Raw genomic sequence first — 23177 nt, forward strand, 5'->3', positions numbered from 1 at the left:
TACCAGTATATATAGAAACCAGAACAATCAGAAATATCTATCAAGATTTATAAAAACGTTCAATCACTTTGAGCCAGTGATTTTATTTCTGAAATTCATGCTAAGGAATCATGAACTGGGGCTAAGACTTATATAACAAGATTTTGACTGAGGAACTGTTACAATTTTCAAAAACTGAGAATAGCCTTCATGTCCCAGAGTAGAGAAATAGTTAAAGAAATTTTGGCAAAGCTGTGTGAAAAAACATTAGGCAGCCGTTAGCTATATTTATTGCATGTTTTTCCTGATTTATGCATACCACAGAATGTTAATTGAAAAAAGCAAGATACAAAATTATACATGATACATAATTTAGATGGTTCCTTTTTCCTTATTTATATAAAGAATATGTTATATATTTCAAAAGGAGAAGAAAGATACCAAAAAGATTGACAATGGTGAATTTATGAACAGTGAGATTTATGGGAAACATGTTTTCAATATTCTTTTCGATATTTTCCAAATTTAAAATATGTATATTCCTTATATTTTTGCATACTATTATCTTTTTATGTTGTAAAAACAGTATGTAAAAATTACATAATATTATTATGGCATCATATATGTTAGAAAGTAAATGTCTCTCTTCACCAAAGAGGATGTGAAAAAAAAGAAAAAAGAAAAGAAAATTAAAGAAAGTAAACTTCCCTTATAATCCTACTATTCCAAAAAAAATGCTACTAATGGTTTGGTGCATAATCCACTAAGAACTTTCTTCTTTCTATATATACCAAGTACATATTTATAGTAAAGATAAATACTGATAGTAACATTTTTACATAATTGATATAAAAATGTTATAAATAAAGCTAACATAAAACCTTCTATGTATATTTTTTGCCTATAAGCCCTGGTCATAGAATACTTTTCTAAAAGTAAAAATGCTTGCTGTAGGTTATAAACATTTTTCATTTTAACGGATATCAATAAATTACCCCGAAAAAGATACTACATTCTCACAGGAGTGGCTCACTTTGACAAGAGCAGACTTTATTAATCTTTGTAACCTTTTTCAGTCTAATAGATCAAGATGTACTTTTTTTTTCACAGTTAGAAAAATATGAAAATAGAGAAAGTAAATTTACTTTTATTGTTGATTTTTCAATAGTAATCATATTCTCCATTCAATCTACAATGTAACCACTCTATTCTAGAATTCATAATTTCATTCAAAAACAGTATGAAGAAAAAAGGAGTTAAAATCAAATAAAAACAAACTTTACTTTCCTACTATTTTCTCTCTATATATATTTCTGTAATTAAAATTAAAGTATTTTTTAAGTAGCTAAATACATTTTTAAAAAGAAATCATTTATCAACTAATTGGAGGAGGAATTTAAAAAATCCTGTACTGAAAATTCAGGTTTCCTAAACAAACAAACAAGAAACACATAAAACACATCTCCCTAAGGAATTTAATGCAGAATACCACAAACATGCCACTTTTCCTTTTCCAAACTAACCCTTGTATCTGAAGTACTCTCTTTTCTCTCTCTCTCAGAAGTCTTCTGGATCTATGATTTAAATAGGCCTTCAATTTATTGAAGGACTCATTGAAAAAAAATTTGAATAAATCTCCTCTGGTTCATATCCCAAATATATACCATATAATGTTTAGTCTCACATTATTAGGAGAGAGTTAATCTAAATCTAAATCTTATATGGTAAATATCACATACCATTTCAAGGCAGGAGTTCATAATCACAAAAGAGAGTTTAGTTAAGAGATACCGTTTTTAAGTTTCAGACTCTAACAGTGAATTACATTGCTCTTAAATGGAGTCCTAACAATATTAGAAGCTAATGAATTAATTTATATTTATTTTAATACCATATGCAAATCTCCAGAAGGTATAACACATTTCGGTCCTAGTAACTTGACAGCCATTAGTCTGAAGTATAGTCATCCCTTGGTATTGTTGGGGGATCAGTTCCAGGATCCCTTTCAAATATCAAAATCTGCAGATGCTCAAGTCTCTTATATAAAATGGCTTAGTATTTGTATATAACCTATGCAAATTCTTCCATATTCTTTAAGTCACCCTAGATTACTTGTAATACTTAATACAATGCCTACACATGACCTTGTTCATGTGCTTTCAATATAGTAGTTTGTGTATGGCAATTTAAGTTTTCCTTTTTGGCATTTTTTCCCCCAAATATTTCTGATCTACAACTGGTTGAATCCAGGAATGCAGAACCCAAGGACATGAAGGGCCAACTGTAAATTAGTGAGCACTTGACTTGCATATGCTGAAAAATAGCTCATTTTAAATTATTCATAGAACAATGGATCAACTGTTAGGCAACACTGTTATTTTTAACTAAATTTAGTCAATAATATTTACTGAGTCTATATGCTGAGCATCATACTAGGTCTTGAGAAAATAATATGAATAATGAATAATCCCTTCCCTTGAGGAGTTCACACTTCCACTAGGGAGGCAGCTATGGTACATAACTTCAAGACATGGTAAGTATGATTAGAGAGATAGAAATGGACAAAGTGCCATGTGAACAGGAGGGACAAAATAACTGGGCAGAACAGTGAAACTTCAGAGGAGATGACTTTTTAGCTGATATTTAAAGCAGGAATATGTTAACCTTAAACTGAAGTGAAGTAGGATAGAATAGGGCATTAAAAACAGAGAGAATAGTACGTGCAAAGGCCCGAAGTCATGAAGGACCTGAAGCATTTGACAAACAATGTTGAGTCTGATTACATATTTTTAAAATTAGGAAATGTTCATAAATTACATGAAAAAAAAGCCAAACAACTTAGTCATATAATTCTTTGGATTTCTAATTATTATTAGTTGCAAAATAAAAACATCTAGTTAGCAACATTCACAGATGTACTTACTTATAATAGTGTTCCCAGAGATTTCTGTATCTTCCTTGACCTGACATGTCAAACACTGTAAATGATAAACTACAAAGAGAAGCAAAGCATGACTACATTATAAACTAACTAAAGCATAACTTTTACTTAAAATTTTAAATTACTTACAATCAAAGAAATTATCCTTCATATGCAATATTCAACATGGGCCAATTTACAAGTAAAAGTTCTATGAAATAAATGTATTAATATAAACATGATTTTGCAATAAATAACATAAAAAACTTCTTTGCTAGTGAAGTTATCAGAGTTTGTCTAAACTCTAAATTCTGAAAAATAAACCAACCATAGTGATAGAAATACGTTAATACCTATGAGATTCTGAAACAACAAATAACTTTCTCTAAGGGTAGGAAGAATGACCAGGTAGACCAATATTGTTATTTTTCACTAGTAACTTTTTTGTTGAGGGATAAAGTGGATTACCTGGATGATTTGAATTTCTCTATGCTGAATCCTATTGTTGGAAGGATATTTTGAGATTGAGCCTTTAAGAGAAAAGACAAAGTTCAGAAATTTACAATGACCAGAGATGAGTTTTCCTCGAGTTAAAGTATCCACATTTTCAGTTTCTAAAATCTGTCACTAAGGAGATGACAGGATTTAATAAACTAATAATTTTTTCAATAGGATCACTCTGTGTGAATTCTTTATAGAAGTTCAAGGTTTACTAATTATGGATCTGCATAACGTTTATTCACATTTGTGGCTTGTGGCATGTTACCAAGGACATAAGCGTTTTATGTATGGTTTAATAAGTCACCCTGAGTTCACACGTAGGACTTTCTATTTTTTTTTTTTTTTTTTGAAACAGAGTCTCGCTCTGTCGCCCAGGCTGGAGTGCAGTGGTGCAATCTCGGCTCACTGCAAGCTCCACCTCTTGGCTTCACACCATTCTCCTGCCTCAGCCTCCCAAGTAGCTAGGACTACAGACACCCGCCACTACGCCTGGCTAATTTTTTGTATTTTTAGCGGAGACAGGGTTTCACTGTATTAGCCAAGATGGTCTCAATCTTCTGACCTTGTGATCCGCCTGCCTCGGCCTCCCAAAGCACTGGGATTATAGGCGTGAGCCGCCGTGCCCGGCACTTTCTAATCTTTCAACACATACTTATTGAGTTTGTGTATGTTCCAGACTGCCCTCATGTGTAGATGGTTCCTGCCTTTATGGAGTTTACAAGCTAGAAGAGGTAAATAGCAATTGAAAAGCTAAGCAACAAATGAACACAATTTTGAGCAGAGATAAGTGCAAAAAACAAATGTTTTGGGGGTGGGAGGCAGCAGAAAGGAGCTGGAAGGTGGCATGGAAGAAAGGTGCTCAGGAATGGTCTCTTTGAGGAGGTGACATCTGACCCAGGAGTGGATGACAGGAGGGGAAGAACCATGACAAGTTATTGACAAAGAACATTCCAGTTAGAGAACTATGTCAGTGCAATGATCCTGAGGAAGGAAGGAACTTGCCACTGAGGAAATGCAGAAAGCCTAAATGTCTAAAGTGTGCTGGGTAAGATAAAGAGCGATGTGTTGAGGTAAGAGACGTAAGGGCTTGAAGGCAATGATAAGGAATTCTGTGTGGAGAAGAGAGTGAAAGGGGGTTAGAGTAGAGTAGCAGACATGTTGACAAGTCCCACTGACGATTAAAATGTATTATACTAACAATCTAACTTGTTAAATGTCTCCTAGCACTTTCACCAGAAAAACTATTCCTCTGTTTGAATAAAAATATATCCACTTGCTGATCCAGATGCCTAGAAGTTATTATTGACTCCTCCGTTTTTTTACATTCTCTATGTAATCACGCTCTACGCTTTTTGGTTCTATTTCACTAACTTAGTTCAGACCCTTATCATTTCTTGCTTTGAATTACTGTACCAGCCTCCTAATTGCTCCTACTTGGCTCTGCTACCTTGAACATGTTACTTATTTTTTCTAAGCCTAGTTTTCTCAAATGTGAAATATGTTATTACTATCCTTAACTCATAAACTTATCATGATAACTACATAGGTTAATGGATGTAAAATACTCAACACAGTAAATGCTCAACAAATGTCTGCTATTATTATAATTATATGCTCACTGATTTCAGTCTCATCCCCAGTTCTTCCCATATTGTCATTATAACTTTAAAAAAATTTTCCTTCAGTTCATCTTGTTGCTTTTATTGAAAAAACAATACAGGGAAAAATTTTGCCTCACACTGTTACATTCACTCTGGTAGTCTACTTCTGGGAAATTTAAATTCAAGGAAAGACAGAAGCTCAAAATTCACTGGAGCTTGGTCACCTTATAGCATGGTAATGCGCTAGAAGAAAGGCCCTCCAGAGCTGCCCTTGTTTTGCCTTTCTGAAGTTTGTTTACTTAGCTTTTTCCTTTTCCTTCTATCCATTCCAAGACCTGATCTAGTATTTTTCCAAAAATATATTTTTGTTTATGTAAGACAAAATTCATTTCCTGCTACTAAGATTCCTGCCTCATACCCTGGGGTTCCTTCATTTCAGAACAACCTTTGCAATAAGAAGTTTCCTAAGTTTTAATGTTCCCCCAACTTCATTATTTTGATTTTAAGGACTTTAAATGTGCCAATCATGTGACAAAATCATCAGCTACTACTATGAGGAAAAAGATAACAATAACAAAATAGGAAGCTAAAGTTTAAAGAAGTCTCAACAGGGTTATTAAAACGTAAAATGTTATTAAAATAGTAACCCTGTCTTCAATGAACTGTAATTAGAACGTTTCCCTAGCCTCCCCATGATCACCTAATTTCTTCACAAACTCTTTTTATTTCCAGAGAAACTTGCTATTTTACTTGTAGGAATAAAATTAATAAATTTTCTTTTCTTTCCATCATTTCAAAAGTTCTAGTAGAAAGCAATCAGGAAAAAAAAGAAACTTCACAAGTTAATCAGGATAGAACAAGATATGTGAGCAATTGCTTCTAGACTAAAGTGGAACTCATTTTCCTCCAATGTATTCTAAGAGATAGTTTACAATATCAGTCTCCCTCTGCTCTATCCAAGAACAAATACATTTGGTCATTCTGAAAATTGGACAGGGAATGGCACAAAGTAAACGAAGAGTATAGGAATTACAGTCTGCCCTCTGTATCTATCTATAGCTTCTAAATTCACAGGTTTAGCCAACATGAATTGAAAATAATAATTTTAAAAAGATAATAATACTATTTAACAATAAAAACATTACGAATGTATAAATACAATAAACACTATTTGCATAGTATTTACATTGTATTGAAGTATTATTAGTAAACTAGAGATGATTTAAGGTATATGGGAGGATGTGCATAAGTTATATGCAAATACTATACCATTTAATATAGGTAGGAGGGTGGAAGGGGGTGGGTGGGTGGGAATGCGTGTCCTGGAACAAATCTCCTGTGGTTATTGTATTGCCTGAGTGGAACAAAACATTCTAGACAGGTCAAGGATACACCAAAATAACCAGGAAGAGAATAAGATTTCTGAGAGAGATCCTGTTTGGTTAGTTTAAGTCTGATAAAAATGATATTCTTGGTGGTATCAATCATAATCCCCTGGCCAAAAATAAATATTAAAAAATCATTCAACAATCCACTCATCCAAAGTGCCAAGCATTATTCTAGGTATCTGAGATTCAGTGCTGAACAAGAGAAAAACCTATGCTCTTTTATAATGAGAGAAATTTAATAAGCAAGTTATCAAATGAATATGCAAGCTATCAACTGAGCAATTTTAGATTGTTTTAAATATTAAGAATAGGGTGGCCAGGCATGGAGGCTCACACCTGTAATCCCAGCACTTTGGGAGGGCAAGGCGGGTCAGGTTAGGAGTTCAAGAACAGCCTGGTCAACATGGCGAAACCTCATCTCTACTAAAAATTTTTTTGTAAAAATACAAAAAAAGTAGTGGGGTGTGGTGGCACACACCTATAATCCCAGCTACTTGGGAGACTGAGGCAGGAGAATCACTTGAGCCCAGGAAATGGAGGTTGCAATGAGCCAAGATTGTGCCACTGCACTCCAATCCGGGCGACAGCGTGAGACCCTGTCTCAAAGAGAAAAAAAAAAAAAAAAGAATAAAAATAAGAATAAGGGTAACATCACCAAAATTAAGTAGAAGCAAGAAGCAATTAGGCTTCAATATCTCCCACAGAAAACCAAAAACAAATATCCAGTACTAAGATTAGCACAAGTAATATCCCTTAAGAAAGGAAGAAAGGAAAATAGGAGCTACAAAACAACCAGAGAAAAATTAACTAAATGGCAATACTAAGTCCTTACCTATCAGTAATAGTATTAAATGTAAATGAACTACATTCTTCAATTAGAAGACATAGAGTGGCTGAATGGATTTAAAAAATTAGACCCAACTATGTGCTTTCCACAAAAAGCTCATTTCATCTATAAAGATACACACAGGCTGAAAAATGAAATGAACAAAGATATTCCATGTAAATGAAAACCAAAAAAGAGCAGGAGTAGCTATACTCATATCAGATAAAACAGATTACAAGTCAAAACTATAAAAAGAGACAAAGTAAACTACTATATGAGGGTAAAGGAGTAAATTCGGAATGAGAATATAACAATTGTAAATATATGTGCCTCCAACATGGGAACACCGTAATATATTAAGCAAACATTAATAGAGCTAAAGGGTGAGAAAGATTGCAATACAATAACAGGAGAGGACTTCAACACCCCATTCTCAGTAATAGATCATTCAGACAGAAAAATCAACAATAAAAGAAATCCAAGTTAAACTGAACTTGAGACCAAATGGACCTAATAAACGTTTATAGAACATTCCATCCAACAGCTGCAGAATATACATTATCCTCATCATCGAATGGAACATTCTCCAAAACAGATCATATGTTAGACAACAAAACAAATCTGAACAAATTTTAAAAGGTAGAGATCATATCAAGTATCTTTTCTAACCACAATGGAATAAAACTAGAAATCAGTAACGAGAGGAACTTTGGAAACTACAAAAACACACGGAAATTAACATGCTTCCTAATATTCAATGGGTGAATGAAGAAATTAAGAAGGAAATTCAAAAGTTCTTTGTGATGGTTAATGCTAAGTGTCAACTTGATTGGATTGAAGGATGCAAAGTATTGATCCTGGGTGTGTCTGTGAAGGTGCTGCTAAAGGAGATTAACATTTGAGTCAGTGTGTTGGGAAAGGCAGACCCACCCTTAATCTGGGTGGGAACAATCTAATCAGCTGCCAGTGTGGCCAGAATATACAAAGCAGGCAAAAAAACCTGAAAAGGCTAGGCTGGCTTAGCCTCTCAGCCTACATCTTTCTACCATGCTGGATGCTTCTTGCCCCTAAACATCAGACTCCAGGTTCTTCAGTTTTGGGACTCGGACTGGCTTCCTGGCTCCTTAGCTTGCAGATGGTATATTGTGGGACTTTGTGATCATGTGAGTTAATACTACTTAATAAACTCTCCTTTATATGTATATCTATCTATCCTATTAGTTCTGTCCCTCTAGAGAATCCTGACTAATACAGATTTTGGTACCAGGAGTGGTTCTAGAGGAACAGATTAAGGATGGAGTTCTTTCACTGGTTTGGGGGTTTCTGGAGTTGGCTGCTTAATATGATTAGACCTCAAAATGCTAAGGATTCTACTTTTAATAGTATGGAGAACACTGTTAGTCCTTGGCATGAACTGTTTAGAGAGTTATACAAAATAAATGCCTTTGACACTCCTGATTCACTGCTCGTGAGAGGCATGGAGTTTAGTGACTCTATACATAATACCTTTGACCATATGTGGAGAACCAAGGAACATAATGAAGTTGGTTGGTTACTCTTAAGTTCACTGCACAAAGTAATGAAAGAAAATTATGAACCCAGGGATTGTAACTCCTGGCTTCAGAAGTAGATACTGAGCCTCAAATCTGTTAAGATTGCCCTGAGTGGGAGTCTTATCTCCTGTAGAGAAAGAGCTGAAATTGTGGAAAAACAGGCACAAGTTCTCATATCAGTTGCTGACCTGCAATGAAAGGTGCATGCTCAGCCTCGCCAGGAGCCTACTGTTAAAGTGAGGGCATTGATTGGAAAAGAATGGGACCCTGCAATTTGGAATGGGGACCTGTGGGAGGACCCTGATGAAGCTGGGGACACTGAGCTTATAAACTCTGATGAACCTTTTTTGCCAGAACAAACAGCTTTGCCATTCCCAGTAGTGGCAACATCCCCTCCCCTACCCCTGCTGCCATCAGCCTTTCCACCTTTGTCTGAGGAGATAAATCCTGCACTGCCTGGGCAACAGTGATGACATCCCCTGAGGCAGTTGCCAGGCAAGATAATGTTGATTCTCCTCAAAAGCCACTCTCAATACTCCTACCTGCTTCTAGAACTATAACTAAAGTCTTGGGGGGGCCCCTAGAGGTGAGGTTGAGAGTGTGATCCACAAGGTGGTGCACTACATTCAAAAGGAACTGCTTGAGTTTTCTAATTTATATAAACAGTAATCTGGAGAACAGGCATGGATGGGTATTAAGAGTGTGGGATAATGGTGGAAGACACAGAGTTGGATCAGGCTGAATTTATTGATTTGGGCCTACTAAGTAGGGATTCTGCATTTAATGTTGCAGCTCTGGGAGTTAAAAAAGGTTCTAATAGTATTTGCTTGGTCAGCTGAAATGTGGATTAAAAGGTGGCCCACTGTGAGCAAGCTGGAAATGCCTGATCTCCCTTGGTTTAATTTAGAGGAAGGGACCCAAAGGCTTAGGAAGATTGGGCTGGTGGAATGGATTAGTCACTTTAGACCTACTTATCCCAGCTTGGGGCCGGGGGTGGGGTGGGTCTAGAAGATATACCCTTGAGCAGTGCTTTGTGAAATAGATTTGTGAGGGCAGCACCTGCATCTTTGAAGAGCCCTGTTAATGGCTCTTCTCTGTATGTCAGATCTAACAGTGGAAGTGGCACCACTTACCATTACCCCTAGTGATCCACTAGCAAAATGTTTGCTTTCTGTTCCCACGACATTACGTACAGCTGGCCTAGAGGTCTTAGTTCCAGAGGGGGAATGCTACCACAAGAAGATACAACAATGATTTCATTCAATTGGAAGTTAAGATTGCCACCTGGACACTTTGGGCTCCTCCTACCTTTAAGTCAACAAGCTAAGAAGGGAGTTACAGTGTTGGCTGGGGTGATTGTCTGGGACTATCAAGATGAAATCGGACTATCACTGCACAACGGAGGTAAGGAAGAGTATGCATGGAATACAGGAGATCCATTAGGGCATCTCTTCGTATTACCATGCCCTGTGATTAAGGTCAATGGGAAACTAAAAGAGCCCAATCCGGCAGGACTACATATAGACCAGACCCTTCAGGAATGAAGGTTTGGGTCACTCCACCAGGAAAAAAACAAAAACAAAAAACAAACAAACAAATAGGACCTGCTGAGGTGCTTGCTGAAGGCAAAGGGAATACAGAATAGGTAGTAGAAAAAGGTAGTCATCAATACCAGCTATGACCATGTGAACAGTTACAGAAACAAAGACTGTAACTGCCATGAGCATTTCCTCCTTTTGTTAAAAACATGTTTGTGTATGTATAAACTTGTACTATAAAAATATATTCATTTTATTTTCTTTTTCCTTTATCATGTGACATAAGATTTACTAACTTCATTTCAGCATTTAAATTCTGTTGACTTTATGTAATAGCATTTGGGTTGGGGACTGGTGTATTTCTGGTTGTAAGAAGGATAGTTGTATTATGTTAGGCGTAATTATGACCTTATTATTGTCCTTATTTGAACATTATGTATGATCTCAGGAGACGTGTATTGACAAGGGGTGGACTTGTGATGGTTAATACTGTCAACTTGATTGGATTGAATGATGCAAAGTACTGATCCTGGGTGTGCCAAAGGAGATTAACATTTGAGTCAGTGGGCTGGGAAAGGCAGACCCACTCTTAATCTGGATGGGTACCATCTAATCAGCTGCCAGTGTGGCCAGAATATATAAAGCAGGCAGAAAAATGTGAAAAGGCTAAACTGGCTTAGCCTCCCAGCATACATCTTTCTCCCATGCTGGATGCTTCCTGTCCTTGAACATCAGACTCCAAGTTCTTCAGTTTTGGGACTCAGACTGGCTTCCTTGCTCCTCAGCCTGCAGACAGACTATTGTGGAGCCTTGTGATTGTGTGAGCTAACACTTCTTAAGAAACTCCCCTTTATAAATATCTATCCTATTAGTTCTGTTCCTCTAGAGAACCCTGACTAATACCTTCTTAAATGAAAAGGGAAATACAACATACCAAAATCTATGGATACTGCAAAACCAGCACTAAGCAAGAAGTTTATAGCAATAAACACACATATCAAAAAAGTAGCGGCCGAGAACGGTGGCTCACACCTGTAATCCCAGAACTTTGGGAGGCCAAGGTGGGCAGACCACCTGAGGTCGGGAGTTCGAGACCAGCCTGACCAGCATGGAGAAACCCTGTCTCAACTAAAAATACAAAATTAGCAGGGTGTGGTGGTGCATGCCTGTGAGCCCAGCTACTTGGGAGGCTGAGGCAGGAGAATCACTTGAACCTGGGAGACAGGTTGTGGTGAGCCGAGATTGCGCCATTGCATTCCAGCCTGGGAGACAAGAGCGAAATTCCATCTCAAAAAAAAAAGTAGCAAGACTTCAAATAACCCAGTGATGCACCTCGAGCAACCAGAAAAGGAAGAACAAATCTAACCCGAAATTAGTAGAAGGAAATAAATAAAGATCATAACAAAAATAAATGAAAGTGAGACTAAAAACATACAAAAGATCAAAGAATCAAAAAGTTGGCTTTCTGAAAATATAAAATTGAGAAGACATTAGCTAAACTAGGAAAAAAATGAAAGAAGATCCAAATAAACGAAATTAGAACTTAAGAATGAGAAATAACAACTGATACCACAGAAATACAAGGGATTATTAGAAATTATTATGAAAAACTATATGCCAACAAATTGGACAACATAGAAGTGGATAAATTCCCGGACACATTCAACCTACTGAGATTGCACCATGGAAAAATAAAATACCTGAACAGGCCAATAATGAGTAAGGAGATCAAAGCACTAATACAAAGTCTCCCATTAAAGAAAATATTAGGACCTGATGGCTTCACTATGGAATTCTACCAAACATTTAAACAACAAATACTAATTCAACTCAAACGATCCCAAAAGGTAAAGAGAAGGAAACACTTCCAAACTCATTTTACAAAGCTGGCATTAATCTGACACCAAAACTAGTCAGGAACACAATGATAAAGAAAACTACAGGCCAATATCCCTGATGAACACAGATGCAAAAATCTTCAACAAAGTATCTTCACCGAAACTAGTCAGGAACACAATGACAAAGAAAACTACAGGCCAATATCCCTGATGAACACAGATGCAAAAATCTTCAAACAGTTGCTTCAGTAGCAAACTGAATCTAACAACCTACTAAAAAGTTCACTCACCATGATCAAGTAGGATTCGTCCAAGGGATGCAAGGATGGTTCAACATACACAAATCAATATACGAGCCCATAACATTAATAGTATCATGGACAAAACCACATGATCATTTAAATAGATGTTGAAAAATCTTTTGATAAAATTCAACATCTCTTTATGACAAAAACTCTCAACAAATTGGATTAGAAGAACCATACCTCAAAACAATAAAGGCCAAATAAATGACAAAACCATGGCTAATATACTAATGTTATACTGGTGGAGCTAATATACCGAATGGAGAAAAACTAAAAGTCTTTCCTCTACACCTGGAACAAGACAAGGATGTTCATTTTCACCACTTTTACTCAAAAACAATACTAGAAGTTCCAGCCAGAGCAATTAGGCAAGAAAAATGAAGGTCATCAGTACTGGAAAGAAAGAACTCAAATTATCCTTGTTTACAGATGACATGTTCTTATATTTAGAAAAACCTGAAGACTCTACCAAAAATACTGTTAGAACTGATAAAGAGATTCAGTTAAGTTTCAGCATACAAAAGTCCACATATAAAAATCAGTAGCATTTATATACCCCAAGAACAAACAATTTGAAAATGAAATCAAGAAAGTAATCCCATATATAATAGCTACAAAAATATAAAATACTTAAGAATAAATCCAACCAAAGATCTCTACAATTAAAACTATAAAATACTGATAAAAGAAATTGAAGAAGACATAAAAACATGAAAAGCTATTCTATCTGTGCTCATGGATTGAAATAATTATCACTGTTAAAATATCTATACTACCTGAAGAGATTAATAGAGCAAATGCAATCCCTATGAAAATACCAATAACATTCACAGAAATATAAAAAGAATCCTAGAATTTATATGAAACCATAAAAGACCCCAAATAGCCAAAATAATCCTAAGCAAAAAGTACAAAGCTGGAGGTACCACACTATCTGACTTCAAACTATACTACAAAGCCATGATAACTAAAACAGAATAGTTCTGGCATAAACACACACACATAGACCAACAGAACAGAACAGAGAAGCCAGAAATAAATCAATGTATTTACAGCCAACTCATTTTCCCAAAAGACATACAAGAACATACTTTGGGAAAAGGACAGATAGTCTTATGATGCTGGAACACTGGATAACCACATGTAGAAGACTGAACCTAGACCCTTATTTCCCACCATATACACAGGTCAAATCAAAATGGATTAAAGACTTAAATCTAAGACCCAAAACTATCAAAGTACTAGGAGAAAACATAGGGAAAATGCTTCAGGACACTGATCTGGGCAGTAAGACCTCAGAAACACAAGTAACAAAAGCAAAAATAGACAAATGGTACTAGATCAAGCTACAAAGCTTCTACATAGCAAAGGAAATAATCAACAAAGTGAAGAGATAATCTACAGAATTACAGAAAATATTTACAAAATGTCCACTCAACAAAGGATTAATAATCAGAATATAGAAGGAACTCAATTCAGTAGCAAGAAAAAAAAATCTGACTAAAAAAATGGGTAAAAGATCTGAATAGACATATCTCAAAAGAATATAGGCAAATGGCCAACAGACATAAGAAAAAATGCTCATCATCATTAATCATCAGAAAAACATATATCAAACTACAATGAGATATTATTTCACCCCAGTTAAAATGGCCTTTACCAAAAAAGGCAAAAAATAATGAATGCTAGTGAAGATGTGGAAAAGGGGGAACTCTCATAGATTGTTGGTGGGAATGCAAATTACTACAGCCACTATGGAAAACAGTATAGTGTTTCCTCATGAAACTAAAAATAGAACTCCTATATGATCCAGCAATCCCACTGCTGGGAATACATCCAAAAAAAGGGAAATCAATGTATCAAAGAGATACCTGCACTCCCAGGTTTATAGCACCACCATTCACAATAGCCAAGATATGGAATAAATTTTTGTCCATCAATGGATGTATGGATAATGAAAATTTGGTACATATACACAATGGAATATTATTCAGCCATAAAAAAGACTGAAATCCTGTCATTTGCAGCAATAATATGGACAGAACTGAAGGTCATTAAGTGAAATGAGCCAGGTGCAGAAAGACAAGTATCACATGTTCTCACTTGTTTGTGGGATCTAAAAAAGTAGATCTCATAGAGACATAGAGTAGGTGGTTACCAGAGGCTGGGAAGGGTAGTGGGGAGAGAGGGGTGGAGAGAGGTTCGTTAACAGATATAAAAATACAGTTAGATAAAGGAATAAGACTTAGTGTTTGATAATTCAGTAGGGTGACTATAGTTAACAATAATTTACTGTATATTTCAAAATAACCAGAAAAGAAGAATTAGAATGTTCTGAACATATAAAAAAGATAAATGTTTGAGATGAATATCCCAATGACTCTGATTTGATTATTATGCATTGTATGCATGTATTAAACTATCACATGTAACCCCTAAATTTGTACAACTATTATGTATCAATAAAAAAATGACATAAAAACTGGATGATGTGCCAATGCGAGCACGCATACTGGGGAATGGAATAAAGATTGAAATTTTTGAAAAAGGTATACAGATTCTATCTCTAAAAACATGACAGCTAAGACTAGATTCTTGAAAAAAAGCTATCAGGTTAAAATGTCCTTCCTCTCTCCCTATTCAGTTTAGAAATGCCAGCAACCTCAGTACATTAACAATAAATAAACATAAAGAGAGCTTAATAGGAAAAACTAGTTTGTGTCCAGGAAAGAACTACTTATCTAGAAACTGATTTTATCCATAAAAGTGAGACAATTTTACTATAGAACGAGATGGGCATGATTTTTTGCAAGGCATTTCCTATTAGAGCATTGTATATTTCTATACTTATTTTATTTAATTCCTTAAAAATAATGTTCTAGTAGTGGATGCAAGCTTACAAGAGACTCTTCTCGAGCTTGGTGTGGGAAGGGAGCAAGGGTTGTATCTGTATCTATAACTGAGTGACAGAGGTTTGAAACCCTTCAAGAAGTCCCATTTCAAGTGGCTCCTTGGCTGTTACCATTATCATTAAAAAAAAAAAAAAAAAGGAAATCCAATCACTTCTCCCTGGACCTGGATGTCAGTTTTTCTGATAAGGCAGGAGAGTTGCCTAAACATAAAGGCTCAAGAACTGGTGCCAGAAATTAGGAAAGCACTATTAGATAGGCTTTCTTTATATGCACCAGACTTTAACTTATACATCACATGTTAAATGTATTAGCTTTATATATTTTTCACTTATTACAATATGTTCATACACTTGTAGGTTAAAATCATCTTGCTTACTATTACTAATATGCATACTATACTTTTGAGAATTGTCTAATTGTCCATAGAACCTTTAAAAATGTTTCACCTTTCTCTTCATTTTGCTCCTCCTGTAAGGAGGAAACTAAAAGGAAGGCAATGATATCAAAAAGAAAACTCAGTAAGTTTGTGAAGATCTTTTGAAAGAAAAGACAAGTGAAAATAATATTCCAGTTTAGTAATTAAGATTTACTGTATAAAATACACCGCAAATTATGGCTCAGGACACTTAAAGGTACTGAAAGTTTAACAGAATATCTTAATGTGATTATATGCGGTTTTAATGTCATATAACATAATTCTGCACATTAATATTCTTTAGTGACAGAAAATATATAAAGAATCTAACAAAGATACTTACATTTGAAGGTTTAAGTTTGTTAATGATAGTTGTTTTGCCACTATTATCTAGCCCAAGGCACAAAACATGAACCTCTTTCTTCTTCAGGCCAAGCAAGACTGAAAGTCTGTCTAGCAATCCCATAACGTAATTCAAATATTTACAAACCACCTGCAATTAAGAAGAAATAAAATATTACCCAAAGGCACCTTAAGTTATGGAAAATATTGGTACATGTATTTTAAAAAGGTAATAATTTAAATACACATAATAATAGTGTGAAAACCCTGTCAATGTAGCTTCGCACTTAGTAAACAGAGTGTAAGCTGATTACCAGAAAGGAGCCTTAACTGATACGCAGATTTGCAGCTTATAACAGGTGGCAACACAGAAGAATGCCTTGGAAATAACAACATTTCTCTCTGTAATTTATAATATTTAAGAATAAAACATGGTCAGCCTCAGTATCATTTGGAGTCTGCGAATTGTGATACTTGAAAATGTGGAAAAATTAGGCTGTAGCCTTTCCAGAAAATCTGAAACAGTGAATGGGCAATGGGGCTTATGTATTCTGATGCTGAAATTCAGAAAGTAGAAGGTAGATCTGAAAAGCAGAAAGATTTTGAGATTTTGGTTATATCATTTAAGCCACTGTTAAATCTTTATCGGAAGCCAGCCCCATTGTTATATTTTGTAATAATATGAAGTTATAATAAATTCAGGTTTTTTTTTTGCTTGCTTGGTTATTTCCAGTTTAAGTAGGGTTTTCTGTCAGTAGAAGCAAAGAATCTTGAAATACTTATCTTTATTTCCCCTTATCCTATACATACGTCTTTGTAAGTCACCATAAATCCCTTTGTGAAGGTTATGCATAAATACACAAACATTCAATTTATTGAACTTTACTAAATATCTGTTTTTTTAACTGTTACTTATCAGAAGTAAGTGCTATTTTAAAAGAACTTTATCATATTAGTATAGAATAAGAATTTTAATTTCATCGTATATTTAATTGTAGATTTTAATTTAGTTTTTTAAAAATCTTAAAAATTTCTTTGTTAAGGTGTCCCTAAAGTTTTCATTTCGTTTGTTCAATTGTATTGATTCTTCGAAAAAAAAAAAATCTTTCCAATGCAAACTGAAAAAAACAAAACAAAACAAAACAAAAACTATCAGCAATCCAAAAATAGAAGTATTTGGAAGTCAAATAAAACTGCTATGTACATAAAACTTGCTATGTGGTAACTTTATGGCTGTTTATATTCATCTAAGGTACTGTTAAATTTACACTTCAGGTCTCCAAACTAAACTTTTCAAAGGAGCTCACTTTGGGTCCACTGCTCCCCAAACCATTACTTTGTGGTAGGAGGACAGGGAGATCCCTTTTTCCAGCCCCCTACTGTTGCAGGGACTGCTACAATACATCTCTGCACCAAATATTTCCCATTACTCAACAACAGTCACTTTCACAGTTCTCTAATGTTTTTATTCTCATTAAATTGACTTATTCTCATCTCCATCTAAGGTTGCATAAGCAACCTATCATATTACAGTTTCTTCAATACTTTTTATTCCATACAATTTCAGGCAAGGGCATACCTTGAAGGATGTGAGGCTGCAGTAACTTTATCAATAAGAGGCTTCCAAGACAACTGTATCTAAAAGGAGGTTGCATAGTCAACATTTTGCTTAGGCCTTTTGGGACATGATTATGGGTAGAAATTTCAAAACTGAATTTCAGTGATGTGCAAAGAAGAGATGGTACAACGCCATGCCAAAAGGTGAGGCCTATAACAGAACCACGTTTGTCTTTCCCCAAGGATGAGTTTGACCTTAGGTACTTCCATTTGTGCCACTTCAATCGACTTTTCTCCTTGTATTAGAGATTCAAATCTTATTCGGCCCATTTCTTTAAATTACAGCTTAAGGACCAGCATTTGTAGACTCTATTTTAAATTAACCTTCTGATGTCATGAAGCAATTAACACATACCATTTGATTTCAAAATTTGCTACTACTCACTTTATTTACTGCGTAAACATATTGGTATAAATACTTATATCTTGTTCTCCATTTCATACAATTTAGAACTTATTTTTTTAAAAACGACCACTTCTCACATTTTCCCCCCTCTAAGCATCTACTATAAAGCACTGAGTGTTTAAAGCCTGATGCTTGAATATTCGTTTTTCACAGTACCTTGTATTGTGACTTTCCATCACTTTTCCATGGATTATCACTTGATACTTGTTACTGAAATATTTTGGGGCACACAATTTAGAAGCGGAGGCAGTTTTTCTAAAAGAGGTAATCACATTTATTGAAATTGCTTTATAAACAACTATCATAGAGCCTTTAAACTTCTACGTTTCAAGTAGTTACAATTTTCCTTCCATAAGTTGACTTTCTGCATGCATACATTAATAAAAGATAATTCAAGCTACTCAACGTTTATTTATCGTGTCTTAAGTGTGCAGAGACAGATACAATTGTTTTCTGCAGCTTCCTACTCTGATAGCCATGATTCTCAACCCTGGCTGCACTCTGAAATCAATTGCTGAATCCAAATTTTTGAAATGAGATCAGGGCATCTGTAGTTTTTAAAAGCTACCCAGTGTTTCTGGCGTGAAGTTACTATCGAGAACTACTGGCTTTCAGAATAAAGCTCAAACTTCCAAGCATAGCTTTTAAGGTTGTTCACAATCTGGCTCCAATCTTCCTTTCTTGTTTCTTATCTTACTGTAACCCTCTCTTTGCACACCAGCCAAATTCTCTTGGTTATTGTCTGACAGACTGTTTCCTAAAGGATTACATATTGCCACAGAAGTCCAGAGGAATTACAATGTTATCCACAGTTAACAGCTTAGAGGGTAAGCTGCAGAAACACAGTGGTAGCCCAGAGAAAACACCACGAATGATACTTAGTAAACTCTGTAAAGTGTTGATTGAAATGTTGCCTATTTTTATGACCCAAAATAAACATTCTTATTCGGCTTTCAGTTTTTGATGATGGAATTTAAATTACACTTACACACATACACACACACACACACATACACCCCAAATACAGGGGTCTAACTTGGGCTCTGTTCAAACCCATTAACCAAACAAACATTCGTCCAAACCAGTTTAGTAAGTTTTCTATGGCCTCTCTTACTCACCTTCTTTTCTACTTCTCATACATTAGCAACAACTACGCGCGTGGTGTGAAAAACATGGGAAAGGCCAAAGAGGAATTCTAAAACTGACGGGGGCAGAGGGTGGTGCTGGCTTTAAACCAGGGTTGAGGAGATTACCTGGTTTTTGAGGTTAGTCGGAAGGCGTAGGAGCTGGTAACAGGAATGGACCCACTCGTATCGGTCTCTGGGATGGAAATCCGTTGCGAGGGTCCCTCAGCCGCCTTCTCTACGCCTACATGGGAAGGATGCCTGGTAATGAGCAAAGCCGTCTCTACAAGTTGGGAAAACCGGTAGCCTCTGCAGCAGCCTGTGCATCAGTAGCTGAGCAGGCGCCTTGGCAGGCACCGTTCCCTTGGCAACAGGAGCTTCTTCCGGCTGAAGCCACGCCTCCCCGGGGGTTTTGGCGATTCGGCCGTTGTGCTGTAGCTTCTGGGATTGAAGAGCTCCGGGAAACAGCCAGAGGCGCGCCGAGGAACTATACATTGAAGAAAAATGTGTGCACAGGTAGCAGGGTGAGCTGCCTATTTCCTGCGAGGAGCCGTGCAGTTCCCGGCGTAGCATGATGGGAGTTGTAGGCGCGCGCACAGCTTTCTGGGAAGCGTTTGGCATGTGCTGCGTGTGCGTCGCTCGACCCTGGTCTTCCTGGGCATCCAAGGGACTGGCGCTCGGTGTGGCGCGGAGAGCGTCGTTACCAGGCACCAGCGTAGCGTGGTGGCAACGACTGCGAGATGCTACTGTCCCCCCTGGGGCAAGATGTGCGCCGGAGTTCCGCCGCTGCCCATCGCACCGACTCTCCTCTGGCTCTGATAGGCCTGCCACCCTGAGTCCCTGTAGAGGTAAAACTGTTAATGCAGGAAGGTAGAGGGGAGAACTGATGTAAAAAGTCAAAAGGCGTTGTTCGGCTAAGAAAGTATGCCTGTACCCCTGCTTCTGAGTTGTCTGGTCTCCCGAAGAGATTTCTACCAGGCATAATCTCCTGTGAGTAGATTACAGTCTCCAGAATCAAATCGGCAGGTGGTTAGGAAAGGTATTAATAGTCAATACTTAAAGTTGGCCACCTTCTTAAATTGCACTTGAATTTTATAGTCATAGTCACAAATAGTCTTCAAATAGAAAATATTTAGGCATACCCTTCCCCACATCTTTTATTACTGCGTTTTCCAACGGACACATTACAGGTGCAATCATTTTAAAGATCGAGCCTTTCAATCTGCCCAGCCCCACTAACCTCACCCCCAGTGAATGGCCTCATTCTTCAAATAGGGGTTTCTCTCTCTTCCTTTTGTTTGTTTGCCATGGGTGTAGGATTTCTGACCCCTCCCACCCCCACCCCCACCGCCTGCGACCCTTTTCAGCTAGTTAGTATTATGTTTACTGCACTACCTGTTCTTTGGCCTGTCAATTCATTTGGCCTATTAAATGGACTAAGAGGGTGCAAAAAGAGACTAGAAGGAATTATTTCAAAGTAATATGGTAGGGCGGACGGTTGTAAGCGTGTGATTATGGGGTGATTAACTTTTGTCACTTCTCCAAATTTCCAAATGTAATTGTCATTTTTACAGCGAAAAAACAAAAGCGGCCCTGGATTAGTGATTCTTGTTGAAAGACAAAAACAAAACAAAGACCCTTTGGATGCATATCAACATACAAATGTCCTTGTAAAATGGAATATGGAAATACATTCTTTCTGTGTGGTCTTAACCCAATTTACCCTTCTCCGTGCTTCTATCCTCACCTTCAAAAATATAGTATTTATCTTATCAGGTAGTTCTGAGTAGTAAAGAGATAACAGATATACAAATGTTTGACACATATTTATTGTTCAATAAATAATGTCCTGTCTTCTTGTGTCTTGAGATTTTTATTGTATAAACAAAATTGACCCAAACACTAACTGTAGTGGTTCTTTAACTTCTGAACTTCTGATCCCGAATGCATTGACAGGGAGGTGTTGAACACTTTTCTGTGTGCCTGGGTGTTGTGACTCACTTTTAAGAGATGGAAGCTAATGTGCTTGCAAACAATGTAACATTTTTTTTTTTTTCTTAGCGATAGGCAGAAATATTATATTTCAGAAAACTTTCGTGGACAGACTCAAATTTTCCTGCCTGGAGTTGATATTTTCTGCTTCTAGGTTGAGTTCACCTCTTTCAGCTTAGTATGAAACATTAGGTGAAAACTGGAAATATAATGGACACATTGAGCATCCAGCTTTTCAGGAAACCAAGGCAGACAGCTAATTCTTTTACAAGAATGTAGCTAGTCAAATAGTTATCTTAGATAAGTATAGTTGATAGATGGCTTGTTATTAGAGATAAATGTTATGAAATAAAACAGTTAAATAATCTAGAAAAAATGTCAGCCTTGAAAATATTAACCTCAAAAAAACATAAAGGCAGCCAGGCCCGGTGTCTCACGCCTGTAATCCCAGCACTTTGGGAGACTGAGGCAGATGGATCACGAGGTCAGGAGTTCAAGACCAGCCTGGCCAACATGGTGAAACCCCATCTCTACTAAATATATAAAAATTAGCCGGGTGTGGTGGCACGTGTCTGTAATCTCAGCTACTCCAGAGGCTGAGGCAGCAGAATCGCTTGAACCTGGGAGGCAGAGGTTGTGATGAGCTGAGATTATGCCATTGCACTCTAGCCTGGGCAACAGGGTAACACCCTGCACTCAAAACGAAACAAAAAGCATAAAGGCTGGGCATAGTGGTTCACACTGTAATCCCACCACTTTGGGAGGCTAAGGCAGGAGGATCCCTGGAGGCCAGAGGTTGGAGACCCCATCTCTATTAAAAATAAATACATACAAATATTTCATATGGTTGAATCTGCTGTTTTGGTGCTTTGTCAACTGAAACTCCTCTCAAGAGTACATTCAGAGGCCCAGATACAATTATTCTGCTTGATTTAAGAAGTTAGTTTGACTCTTTTCATTGTATTATGACAATAACAAGCTTTAAAAATGCTACGTGATTTCCTTAAAGCCACTTAAGGTAACTATAACAGAAGACAATTTTAGGTACCTTCTCACCAGTTTTAATTTCATACTGACTTAGAACTGTAGTAAGAAAATTATAAAAAATAAAAGAGTCAGATACAATGAATACAGCACTGTTCTGATTAATTGATTAATTCAGGATACTTTTAGCGTTATTTTCTCACCAGCAACTTTTAAAAGAATATAGATAATCCCTGATTTATAACTTACTGCAAGATTTTGGCGTAAACTTTGGTTTAAAGCTGTGTTTCAACAGTTGATATTATGTATACCCTTTTTTCATCTGCAATTTCTGTGCAGTACTGCCTCTGCAATGAACACTTTAATTTACTTGAATCTCACAAAATATTTTCCAATATAAAATTGCTACAAAAACATTTACTAGTTTTTTTATAGTGATTTCTGTGAATTTATGTTTAAACCTAAAGACATTATTTCAAAAATTTACAACTATGATTTTGCATCCAGAATTACTACATTATCTAAAGAGCATCTAGATTAGACCAAAAAATAAATGCATTAAATCTGCATACATACAACAATACAAAAAAGTCACAAATTCAACCACCAAAACTGTAACTTTTATTTGCCAATAGATATTTTAATAAACAGGCTTACTCCATCTGTAAGACCCTGATAATGCCTCTTAGGAAATCATAGAAAAATAAAATACAATAATTAGTAGTTTGTACCTTGTACAAAAATCTTGTTATGTTGCTCAGCAGGTAGTTTGCTAAACACCATATTCTTTCAGCAAATAGATGACATATGTTATGCAATTCACCACAAACAACCCCTCATATTGAGAGCTGAGCATTCTATAACACTATTAACTTGTAAGCATGCCAGCACATGAAAATTTACATGGAAAGTTATAATATTATAGTAGATTTTTTT

General features: G+C 36.2%; 1 protein-coding gene across 9 annotated transcripts in view; it reads right to left on the minus strand.

Annotated features, from left to right (window-relative positions):
* ARL6 (ARF like GTPase 6) overlaps positions 1-19620 on the minus strand; it is a 37761-nt gene extending 18141 nt beyond the window's left edge. For 5 of the 9 annotated variants that reach the window (XM_074033640.1, XM_065539283.1, XM_045385343.2 and 2 more), the window contains exons 1-4: positions 19395-19620; positions 16120-16269; positions 3368-3429; positions 2903-2971 (exon numbers count right to left, since the gene is read on the minus strand). In XM_074033640.1, coding sequence (XP_073889741.1) covers positions 2903-2971; positions 3368-3429; positions 16120-16242 — 254 coding nt within the window. In that variant the 5' untranslated portion in view covers positions 16243-16269; positions 19395-19620. Of the gene's footprint in view, positions 1-2902; positions 2972-3367; positions 3430-16119; positions 16270-18297; positions 18397-19394 lie in introns of all 9 variants that reach the window. The other 4 variants (XM_005548370.5, XM_074033642.1, XM_074033639.1 and 1 more) reach the window with 1 other exon arrangement.
* Positions 19621-23177: the final 3557 nt, after the last annotated feature.

Source organism: Macaca fascicularis, chromosome 2 (assembly GCF_037993035.2).
Source record: "Macaca fascicularis isolate 582-1 chromosome 2, T2T-MFA8v1.1".
Classification (NCBI taxonomy): Eukaryota; Metazoa; Chordata; class Mammalia; order Primates; family Cercopithecidae; genus Macaca; species Macaca fascicularis.